This window comes from Accipiter gentilis, chromosome 29 (genome assembly GCF_929443795.1).
Source record: "Accipiter gentilis chromosome 29, bAccGen1.1, whole genome shotgun sequence".
Lineage (NCBI taxonomy): Eukaryota > Metazoa > Chordata > Aves > Accipitriformes > Accipitridae > Astur > Astur gentilis.
The window spans coordinates 19,529,073-19,541,349 of record NC_064908.1 but is presented as its reverse complement, the minus strand read 5'-3'; the positions used below and the strand labels follow the sequence as shown (position 1 = coordinate 19,541,349).

General features: G+C 38.0%; 1 protein-coding gene across 13 annotated transcripts in view; it reads left to right on the top strand.

The window, feature by feature from the left end:
* The window catches only part of STRBP (spermatid perinuclear RNA binding protein), a 73,051-nt gene that overhangs the window by 54,435 nt on the left and 6,339 nt on the right, over positions 1-12,277 (top strand). For 8 of the 13 annotated variants that reach the window (XM_049833180.1, XM_049833172.1, XM_049833175.1 and 5 more), the window contains exons 17-18: positions 1,922-1,966; positions 7,265-7,617. In XM_049833180.1, the coding sequence (XP_049689137.1) occupies positions 1,922-1,966; positions 7,265-7,359 (140 nt within the window). In that variant the 3' untranslated portion in view covers positions 7,360-7,617. The other 5 variants (XM_049833183.1, XM_049833182.1, XM_049833185.1 and 2 more) reach the window with 4 other exon arrangements.

Below are 12,277 nucleotides of genomic sequence, written 5' to 3'. Positions count from 1 at the left end.
GGCATAATAGCTTTCCTGGCTTTATAATTTTATTATGTATCTTCTTCATCATTTACTGCCATGGCACAATTCCCAAAACTTTCTTCCTAGCTAAGAACCTCCTGGATCATGCGCCCTTTAGCATTAGGAATGGCTTTCCCAAGAAACCCTTGTGGAGGGAGGTTAAGTTGGCAGGCTCAGGAGTTACTGTGCTCCCACAAACTTTCTACATGAATTGTCTATGTGAGCACAGCATCTATTAGTAGCTTCTGTGGTGGCCAAAAAACAAAACCAAAAGAATTTCCCTTCATACTGTGGCTGATGTTAATTCATTATCCCTGCTGCATTGCTCTGATTAGCAGAAACATCTTTTGAAATCCAAGGGGCCCTCTGGTTCATGTTTATGCTTGGTGCTTGCTATAAAGAGCAGGTGAGTTACTAGTCAGGATAATCTCATTGCTGATTCCTTTAGGGCAGATTTGCAACCATCAGAAGCAGAACTGTTCCATCTTGAAGAGCTGAAGTGCTCAGCTACTACTGGCTGGTACAAAATAGTGTAGGGCTTTTTGTTGTGTTGTATTTAAAATCACAGGCACATAGACTGTAAGGTGTTAAAATGTAAACACAAGAAAATGTTAACAAAACGTTCACTTTCTCATTCCCCTAACTTTTCAAAGTGCATTGTTCTTTGTGACTCTCTACAACATGTCTGAGGCTTGTAGGCAACATGTGAAGGGAATCTAGACATTGTTTTTACTTGGAATGACAAATTTGTAAGAATGAGATGCTAGAGATTCCTTAGTCAAAGCAAATCCAATAGCTTCCCAAAAATAAAACTTATATTCCTTATGCTCAGATTTTCAGATTATAGCATGAGCTCTAATTACACCCTTCAGCAGTTCACACATGCTGATAGCATAGACCCTGTTGTTTGGTAGCCTTGCTTCCTGGCACAGTTGACAGCATGTCATCTTCATTGTTCCTGTATGTTCATGTAAATATAAATATTAAAAATGAGTAATTCATTTTTAATGGCTGTTAACATTGTTTTTGGAACTGTCTTTCTGCCTGAGGAGTCCCTTAAACCTGCTAGGGGCATGCTTCTTGCCAGCATGGAATTATTCCAGAAATAAGTTTAATTTCCCAGTCGCTGTAGTTATTAAGCTCTTATTGGCCTTGGCCTTCACAGATTATTTCTCTTCATCCCCTATTCTTCTCAGAAATCTCTTGCTTTTTGTGATGGACACAAGCGATCCTACCAGGGGGAAAAAAAAAACAAAACCACAAAAAAACATAAAACCTTCGTGAACTACTGAGATGTAGTAACTACGATTGGTGTTACCACTGTTGCTTTTTGTCTCACTCCAGAGTCATGCTTAGCTCTTTGGGGAAAAAAGATACTGTCCTCTGTGTGCCCCTAGTTGTTCAGATGTCCTTTGTGAAACTTTTTGTCTGTTAGAAATGGCAGAGGAGAATTCACAGGAGCTTTACCAATGACAATGTTGGTATCTGCCACAGGCATCTAGCATTCCTCTCTTTATAATGGAAGTTGAGGAAAATGACTGTTCTCTGCATTAGACTGTATTTGTATATTAGGAAGAACATAAGCAAATATGGGATGCCTGGATCATGCCAACTCCATGCTCCAACAGTACAGCCTTGAGGGCTTCAGCTGAAACAAAATGCTAAGGAAATGAAATACGGAATTTAACTCTGATGCTGAGGCTTAAGAAGGTCATTGGGTAGGCTTGTTCTTCAGGCCACCATGTAGAAGGATTTCAGTGTTTTCAGCAATATTTCGATGTATTAGTGTGAGTTTGTTTTTCCTGTGGTACTGCTTCAGGACCAGAAAGGGTCCCTCCCTATGTGTTGGTGTGCAAATACCGATTGTTTTCAGATACTGGAGGAAATGAAACTCATCCCTTATCTGTTTATATTGCAGGCTATGGAGCACCGTATGGGTACAGTACCGCTGCACCAGCTTACGGTATGTATAGCCCAATAATTAACAAATTAGAAATGAGACAGAAACTGTTGTGGCAGTCCAAATGTGGCAGTCCAAGGAGAAATTAAAAGAGATGAAAGCTCTTAAACCATGACAACAACAACACTTTTATGCCATAACCTTGTGGTTCTTTTTTGGTTGGAGTAGCTTTTTTGCCTATGCTTTGCCTGATTTGTGGAAGGACTGCTTGTTCTAATTGCCTGTTCCCTTTCATACTGAAACTGAATTGAAGTAGTTTTCTTACTTTTTACAGCCAATCTGTGCTCCATTCAAAGACTACCGAAGGGCCTATTTCAGCATCTCTGACCCATATTTATCTAAATGGCATTACAGTAACATTGGCAAAATGTTTGTCCCCAAGTGTAAGTGGCTTGTGGACAAAGCTCCCTTAATGCTGTCAGCTGTATGAACTCCATGTGCATATACACCCCCACCCACCCCCCTACTCCCCCCCTGCAGGCTACAACACTGCTGCTTGGGACAAGCAGAATGGGTTTTGTGTAGCTTATACCATTAGCAATCAGATTGCAAGGAAGCTAGGACATGGTAATTTGCCCCAATGCTTTTTTACTAAGAAATATAGTGATATTAGGCTGGCAAAGCACTGGTTTCATGAAGATTGTAAAATAAACTAATAATCAGAGGGCTACAATGGAAGGGTTTTTTCTTAACTCAGCTTCTCCCTACCCACTGGCTTTTTTTATGCTAGACTAACAATGCATACCTCTAACCGGCCCTTTTGGTTACTTTGAATGAGGTTTATGTGGCAATGGGAGCAAAGCAGTTTGGAGTCAGTGATATGTCCTGGCACACAAAAAGCAAGCCCACCAGAACCAGTCCCACTGCCCTCTCCTGTCACAGGGACTGGGTGAAACCCTGCTACTCAAATGACAAGTTGAGTATGTTTCAAGACCTGCAGTTTTTCATATGGGAAACAGCATGCAATTTGCTATTAATTTTCTAGCTTTTGTAGCATTTGTAATACTTGTTCCTCTCAAATTTGTATAGCTTGGGCAATGCCACCTCGCCTGATAGCATTACAGAAATTAAAAATATTTCAAAACGTTGATTTTATTGCTTTCTTTTAGAGGTATAAGCTATAAACAATGCGAGAATGCCACTGCTTTATTGAAAATGTTCGCTTTGCTTGACTAAGACCAGCTGGTCCTATTCTGTGCTCGTGCAAGTGGAAAGGGGAAGAACAGGCCCATGGGCTGCACTCGTAGTGTGGAATACTCCCTTCAAAATTGAAGCAAACCTCGCTAGTTTTAGAATTCCTGCCCTATTGACTGGCCAAGTGCCTTGACAGAACGGCAGCCAACAGCAGTGCTGTCCCATTGAGTGTACTCTGTGCGTTGTCTTTTGTGTTGTGTTATGCAAGGACCAGCTACTTGTTTTCTCAAGAAAAAAAGAAAGTAAATTTAGTTTAGGGCCTACATCATGGTATGGATTTTTAAAAAAATCCCTCTGGTTCTTTCCAAGCAATAGCCACAGACTATAACTAAGTTGAGTGGTATTTGCATGTATGTATTTTTACAAGCAGTGACACGTAGTGACGCAAGAGGAATCCTTTCCCTCCTGAAGAAAAGAATACAATTGTTACCGACTTTCCTTGCAGCTTTTCTTGCTTTTTTCATTCATTCCTTCCGTTTTGTGTTTTTTCTCATGATGCCTATTTTGGGAGCTGGGTTTTAATCACTTAGCTGTGTATATGTGACATATCACTGACTTCAAAGCATTGTGGAATTGAATGCCCCCATTTTTCACATAAAGAGTTTCTGTTTTTAATGTCTTATGATTGTGATGCAAAGTACTGGGATAATGCTTTTTGGCTGTAAGGTAAATATGTCTCTCTGCCTTTGTAAGCTGTTGCATGTTGGGAAACTTCACTTTGATCATCTGGTGCTCTGGAATACCTGCTGTTGCTGCTTTGTGATTTCTAAATGGATACACAGGTTAAATACTAGAATTTAAATAGGCAAGATTAAAAAAAACCAAACAAACATTTAATTGTGCAGAAGTTTGTGAGGCCACAAGAACTCTTTAATAATCATGAAATCAGGCAGATATTAATCTTTCCAGATTTGCCACTTCAATACAGGAGAGGAAATGCAGAATAATGAAGCAGATGCAGAATTTACTGTAGGTGCTTGATTTTTGGCTGACCTACCTGGATGCTTATCAAAGCTGCTGAACAGTCTCCCTGTGAGTTCTCTTTTATGCACAGCAGTGCCTGTCTAGAATATTTGCAATTGTAACTGGCCTGTGAAATTAACTCAGAACTTAGAACAAGGTAGTAGAGATTAATTATCATACAGATTATGAAATAGAGCTTCAAGTCCAAATACATACTCTGCTTTTGAGAATATTGCTTACTTTAATTTTACCAAATACCAGAACAAAAATTAAAGCAAACTTTAAGCTAACCATCTGTTTGAAACAGTGCAAAGTGTCGAAGTGTTACTGTTAATGGGACTCTGCACCCTAAAATCACATTGACTGACTGATCTGGAAAAGGTTAATGAGAACACTACTGTAAGCTCTTATCTGACTTTCTTGGATCACTGAACTTATTTGGAGTCCTCTCCCTTTCTTCTCTCTGTAGGTTTACCCAAGAGAATGGTTCTGTTACCAGTTATGAAATTCCCAACTTATCCTGTTCCCCACTACTCATTCTTTTAGCAAATGGCAGAAGCTAATTCCTATTGATTGAACAACACAGTACAGTACAGAATGTTAGAAGAAAAAAAGCCTTTTTATCCTGTTTTCTTTGAACACATACTTGAGCAAAGTCATTTGTAAAGAAACATCTTTTTCCTACTTTTTGATTTTAACAAAATGCAAATTTAGTTCTCTAAAACTTGAAAAAAATGTTCTGTGAAATGTTACCTCATTTTCAAATAACTTATACCAGCCTTCTGTTATAGGGAAGAACTAGAAGCTTAAATCTTACGTTTTAAATGAAGTATCCGATTATGTAAAATTAAATTTGTGAAGGATGTATAGAATATAAAACACTGATCACAAATAAACTGTTTTGTTGTAACACAAGAGTACTGCCTGTTTCCTAATGCAGTCACACAGATCCCATTAATGACCTGTACTTGTTGTAGGGTTATTAAATGCAGGGCATAGTTCTTTAAAAAAAATAAAAATTAAAAATAAAAAAACCCCAAACCCACACAATAGAAACTTTACAGTTAACATTTAACTTTGTAAATATTATGGTGTGTAATAAACTTAGTAAAATATGGGTTAAAATATTGTTTTATCTTATTTTTTATAGTTAAGCATCAGTACCTGAGTTTCCTTATAATCTTTAAGATCAGCATACTGTAACTGTGATTTTAAGACACAGTCTTAATTATCCAAGAAGTCTTTTCACTTGTGCACAAAATACTGAAAAACAAATGAAACAAAAGGAATTAATCTTAGACTGTCTCTCTGTATTAGGTTGCATTCTGTGAATTAAGTATTAAATAAAGGAAGTTCCCACAGAAGGACTCATTATGTAATTACAGGGATACACAGTTAAGTCCGTATTGCCCAGAGAAAGGACGACAATAATGTTACAATCAGGTTCTTTAGAGCTCAAAAGCTGCTTGTTTTCCTTTCTTTTCTGTTTTTACAAAAAAAAAAAAAAAAGAGAGAAAAAAAAATTGCACTTGTTCTTGTGGCCTTCTTCACTTTTAAGATTGTCTGCCCACTCTTGATTTTTCCATCCACCATTTCTACAGAAAGCATTTTAGTTGTCAATCTTACATTAAAACAAAGGGTTCTCCTTTTCCCCCTTACATTTATAAGAATCTAAAGCAGCAACAAGGTCCCCATGAAAACTTGCTATTTAATTGTCCCAGTTCTTGTTGAGTGCTGCTGTGAAAAGTGACACACTTCAGCCATAGGCCAGTACTTTTCTAAGAGTTGGTGCTCAAACCGAAAGAATCCTCTTTCTGATAAGCAGTGTGCACCTGTCTGAAATTCCAGGACAGACCCTGGCTCCACGCTGTCTCCGTGTATTGCAGACTTCGGCATAAAAACTGCTGTGGGCTCTAACAAGGGATTTGAGTAGTCTTTATTAAGGTATCACCCCACAAAATAAGCAGCGTTGTTGGTTGCACTTCTCTACTCAGACCTCACCCATTGCTTTTCCGTAGGTTTGCTTTAGTTCATGCTGTTTTAAAGATTGCCTTTATACACTCTGTTCTCTAACAGACTCTGCTGCTGAGGCAGGGGGAGCTTTATATATGAAGAGGGTGTAAGAATGGTGCTTAAAGCAATGTAAAGTTCCTCCTCCGCTACGCCCCCCGTTATAGGGAAGGAAATACTAGAAAAGCTTAATAAGGGGTGGCTTATATAACAAGCTGCTTTTCTTGGAATTAACTGCAGCTGTTATTCTTAAGCTAAGTATTTGTGCTTAGGAATGTGTTTATATCTTAAATGGTTTTTCTTCTGCTGTAGCTCTCGCTTTCGTTTGGTGTTGGTGGTACTTTAATAAAAAATGTAGATCTATTGACAAATAGTGGCGAGCCTGCTGTATTCATCCATGTGTTAGTGTTGAAATAAAGAGCAGCGTCTTGGGGATGTAGTCAAATTGAGTGGTGCTCGTAAATCACTGATATATTTTGCTGGCCTATGGATGAAAGGAAGCCATCACGGAGCCGAAAAAGCATGGCTGATAAAGAGCCCATTTTTGTTAATCAAATATTCATTAAAGGAATCTTTCCTCTGCACATATTTTTTTTCCTCCTCTCCCCATCTTTTGGAGTTCCCCTGATTGGCAACTGTTTGTAGTTTCTTTTTTTTTTTTTTTTTAATCCCCAGCTTTGTAAAATTTCAAACAAAATATTCTCTGAACCAATTCTCTACGATAAACATTCGTAAGCCAAATAATTTGTTCTTATTTCAAAAACAAGGAGGGCGCTATGCTCTTTTCCAACATGATGGCAGTCATTTCAGATGATTTATAGAAGTCATTTTTTATTTTTTTTGTCATTTGTTGGGAGTTACTAACCACATTGTAAACTTGCCCCCTTGCTGCATATTTTACATTTCTCTGCTTTACTGAAAATATGAATGAGCTGTCAGTTCTTTGTTTAGAAAGTGGTAACCTTGGAAGTGTTAGATGTTTCAATACCTTCAAAGAATTAAAAGTGCCCGTTTTGCAATGAAAATTCCACTTGCAGCTGAAAGAGCAGAGAAATTTAAATGGAGCTTTAGCTTCAGCCAGTCTCTCTGAAATTAACATGAAGTTTTTGCTTCTCTGCTCTTTTCCCACTGTAGGTGGTTTTTTCATTGACAGTCCCTATTGCCAGCCTCTCAGCATCGCACCTTTTATTATTCACTTGGGCCCTCAAGATTTCTTCTCTGACTTCTAGAACCATCAGGTTGTGTGGCTCGAAATGGCATTTTGTACATGTCTTAAAAGCAAGAACAAACGTGGCTCGTTTTGAGGTTTCTCAACTTCAGACATGGAATCTGAGCTTTTTTCCTTTTTTTTTTTTTTTAAAGTGTTTTTCTCACTTCTTGAACTTTGTTCCATTTAATGAAAAGCAATACTTACACTCTAAGCCACAGTCCTTTCTTTGGGTATATAGCAATAGATGTATGTTATACTTCTGGTTATTTCTTTACACTAGAAAGGAAAGACTGGTGTGTTGGGGGGGGGGGGGGGGGGGAACCAAATGCCAAAACAAGAAACAAAACCTAGCAGAGTGCCTGCTTTAAGCAGTGAATCCTGCATTTACTTTCACTATTTAAGTACTTCAGAATTTTAATACTATAACTGTATTTGCATGTTTCCTACAAAAATTGCTACAAAGACTTGCAGTGGTCACTTTTGAAGCAGTTGTGCTTTGTGCCATTGCGCATGTCAGCAGACATGAAATGTAGCAAAAAGGCAGAAGAAAAAAAGAGAATATATATTTTTCCAAAATCTAAATAAATGATATACTCTCTCTCTCTCTCTCTCTCTCTTCCCCACATCATTAATATGAGGCACAAAAAGGGTAGGCTTGAACTTGACTTTCAAATGGATTGCTTTTGTGTCTCTTTCAAAATCATCACCAAATGATAGGAAAACATAGTATTTGATAAACATCCAGTTCAAAAAACTTTGCTGCTCTAAATTTACTGACTTTTTTTCCTCTTAAATATTCGTATGTTGATATTTTGAGATTGTCAATCAGCAATAACTGAAAGGTGAATGTTTTTTTTTAAATGGTATTGGAACATCTATATGTTGCAGCTTAAGACTTTTAAGCAGTTTTCAGCAGGTTAATACCACTTTATTCTCATTCTCTCCGGACCTTCATAGCCATATGCACTTGTATAAAATAAGCAGAAATGTAGTGACTGTAAGCTGAGATCGTGATATAAAAGGTAAGAGATTTTATTTTCAGCTTAAAGAATATTTTTATTGCTTTTTTCTAAAAATCTCATATACCTGTGACAATCTTGTATATGGCACGTTTTTATTATGTCTTGTTTAACTGAATGTTTAAACAGGTAATACATAGGTCTGAATTCCAGCTTTGTATTTTTTAAGGCCGCTTCAAATACTCCAGTTTCAGTTAAAAAAGAAAATATTACTTAACACTTTTAAGAAATTGTTTGGTTTTATCAACAGACTGTTCTTCTTCAAATATTTTTCTCTTGTGTAGCATAAAAAGCTGTATTGACACTCATGTGTCAGGCACTGCATTCCTTGCATACCAGTGGAAAACATTTGGGTAGGTACCAAAGCCACAGCTATGGCCTGCACTGAAAGCCGTACCCTGGTTATGGGTACATGGAATAAAAATGAGAAGTGGAATGTGTGATACTAACTAACTAATGAAGAAAGAAATTATCTCCCTAAACTATTAAAGCTAAACTCCAACTGAAGAATGAAAGACTTTGATGATATTACAGTTCAAATCTGCAGAGATCAAATTATATTAGGCCAAATTAATTCATGAAGCAGCCAGGTTTGCTTTCCTCTTGTGGGTGCAGTGGGAGGAGAGGAAGGCAGGCAGGCAGTGGTTTAACTCTGCATGAATAATTTGCTTAGCTGTGGTTTTCTAAAGCTAGAAATTAGGATACAGCCATCCATAAATAATTATTTTCAGTTCTGTAGTAAATGTTTTAACAAATATTTTACTTGGATTAAAATGGTTTTGGATTATGACCTATATGGTGCACATGATATGTGTAGTTTTAAAATACTAAGTTTTTTTTTAATTTGCCTTTATATAACATAGTGTTATACAAAGTTGCAGAGTACAGTACTGCACAACTGCAGTACTTGCAGTACTTGAAGTTGCTGGAAACAACTCTTTTTATATAAAAACAGTTAAAAAAAAAAAAGGTGAAAGGGAGGGAGTTGATGTTGCATTAGCATTTTAGGGTCTCAGTTCAGAGATGAAAGCATAAAAAACCTTGACTGATCACAGTTTATACTGATATAAAACAGGAAAACATTTGGTACAGAGTATGTAGTAGTAGATCAGGCCCAAAGCTTGTTTTGCATCAAAATATAACAGCAAAAATAAACTATATTTCATTTCAATATTGAAACATCAAATTCACTAAATAACTGCATGTGTAGGTTATCCATAACTCAGGATATGTCTGGATAGAATTCATAGGCTGATGTAGAAAAATATCTGTTAAATATTGTTAGCTTTGCTGCTGTGGGCAGAAACCTGACCTTGCAAGTGGCCTATATATTTGCACCTGGGGAAGTGAACTTAAGGAACTGTACCAGTGACTTGCCCATGAAAGCACATAACCATTTGATTACATTTGCAGGTGCAATTGATGAGCCATCAGAATGGCCTTCCCATTCGGTGGTGCAGATTTTCATCTGCTGTTATGTTCAAGGTGCAAACTTGGGGCTTGGTCTGAAGCTCACTTAAAATTCAATTCATTCCTTCAGCCTGTCAGGCTAAGCAGTCCTCATAGTGGAGCAGCAGGCTGCTCTGTTTCCTTTGGAAAACAGTATTTTTATATGCGTCAAGGCAATGTTAAGGTGCATTATAATGAACTTCTCTTGAGTATTCCTTTCCTAGGCTTAAATGATGTCAGTCTGACAAGCACTGTCCAGTTCAAAGACTGATTAATAAAATGTCTTGCTGACTCTTATTTGATCTGTTTCTTTGTGGCCTGTACTTGGCAGCTTAATCCATTTGTATTGGTTTCCATCAGAATGGCTTTGACTGAATTTCCATATTTTTCTATCATTACCCTTTTAACTCTTACAGTCATAAGCATTCTACTCCTCTGCTTTTTTTTTTACATTCTCACTTTGTTAGATCTTGTCTTTCACTGAAAAGATACTAAATTTCTCTAATACATTTTTGTTGGTAATGTGAGTACTTATGTCTAAAACTTGTTGCCTTGCCTTTGCTGTGCCCCTTCTCAGTAGGACAGACACCATTTCCTGACATGCGAAGTATGCAGTGTACATAAGACTCCTAAATCCTGGGTTTTGTTGCCACTTGGAATCAGTGGTAAGATCCTAAGGTGCAAGATTGCCTAGGAACCTGTCTCATTGACAGTGGAACTTAAGCAAAACATTTCTGTGAAGTGTCATGGATGTAGGCTCCTTAAGTGCCTAATTTATTGGTGTTTGAGAAAGCAGTGAAATTCTAATATTGGGTAACATCTGCTTGATTGATGTTGCAACAAGCACTGTTCTGCTAAGGCAGAACTAGAAGCTCCTTTCTTTTGCATAATACTTGCAGGTTTCCTTTTAAAAGCCTCCTCACAGGAGCATGGTCTAAAGTGCCTTTTCTGTGAGATTAGAGGTCTGTTTTATGGCAACCAAGCTTTGTATTTCTGGGTATACCCAATAGCCAAATATGTAAACCTGGTTCTGTATGCTTTGTGCAGCTGCTAGTATCATTGCCTATTTTGTAGTACCTTTTCAGTGAAGCAAAAATATTATTTTGTAGTTTAAATTTCTGGTTCATGGAAAAGAATTCTGAAAAAGTTCCTTTCAATTAGTACGTACATAAATAGGACACCAGGAAAAGTCTGTGCCTGTACACCACCCACCTTAACTCTAGTTTTAGCTAACCAGATGATAGTGTGTATTTTGGGAGATGGTGTCTGGCACTTAAAGGATTAAAAGACACCAGAGCTTTACAAGAAAGAATTGACCTGTTTAATGTGTTATCTGTATTGGAGGTGAATGGCATTACCATTGACTTTGGAAGAACAACTGTGAGCTTCAGTGGTCTGCTTGGTTAACACTGAGGAAAGCGAGGCTGTTTACAGAATAGGGAGATTAAAATATAGACTGTTCCACTGTTATAACAGCATTTGTTTGCTGTTAAACACGCTTGCATCAAACCCATCATCAGGAAGGTACATGCTTTCCCTTTCTACCAGTTTGGGTTTCGTGGCACCACGTAAGAGAGAAATGTATGTATAAGCAGCCTGTTGCACTGACTATTGTCTGAAGTGCCCGTGCAGGACAGCGGTTCTCTCTGGCCCATCTCCCCCTCAGAAAATTGAATCCCAAATGACTTCTTACATAGTTGTAGCATTGGTGTAAAAGCAGCAGCACTGGTATGACCTTGCAACGAGGTCAGATATTCTAGAAGCAGTGTTTTCCTTTGGTTTGAAATAGGTGAAAGCTAGACAGAAGTATTGTTGAGAAATTTGTCAGCACATGACTTCAGGAGACACCTGGTGTTACCATACATATGATACCAATCAGCTGGTATCTCCTCTCCGAAAGTGTCATAGCTCTGCAAGGAGTTGGCACTTCCATTTCACCAGCTACAATGGTCAAAGAACTTGAGTTTTAAACAGCACTCTTTAGAGCTGGAAAGCCTGAAGTACTGTGTACTGCTAACCATACCTCAGCTTTTTCCTCCTGATGTGTGAGTGGCAGCTGGAATACTTGTCATTTTCACAGATATGCAACTGTGAATTTTGAAAAAAATAAGGTATTTAATAAAATAGGACTTCAGTCCTACTTTGCCAGCCATACGAGCTTTCTCCAAGCATGTTCTGTCTAGAGAAGGTTTTAAGGCAACCAGATTGGTCTGGAGGGCTTGGCTAGCTGAAAGCATGGTACATGATGCTTCCTGCCATCATGTCCTCTCTCTGCCAGTGCTTGCTGTCTTCCTTAAGCACACATTCAGGAGTTGGAACATGGTCACCTTATTCCTGGGCATTGTGCCAGTTGGATGGAGGGAGGCCAGCCTATACTCATGAAGGGAATGTGTAACATGCAGCCTCTGTTGTCCAAGCAATTTCTGTTGGATGCAGGGCACAATCCAACCCTCACAAAGGCAATTTAGT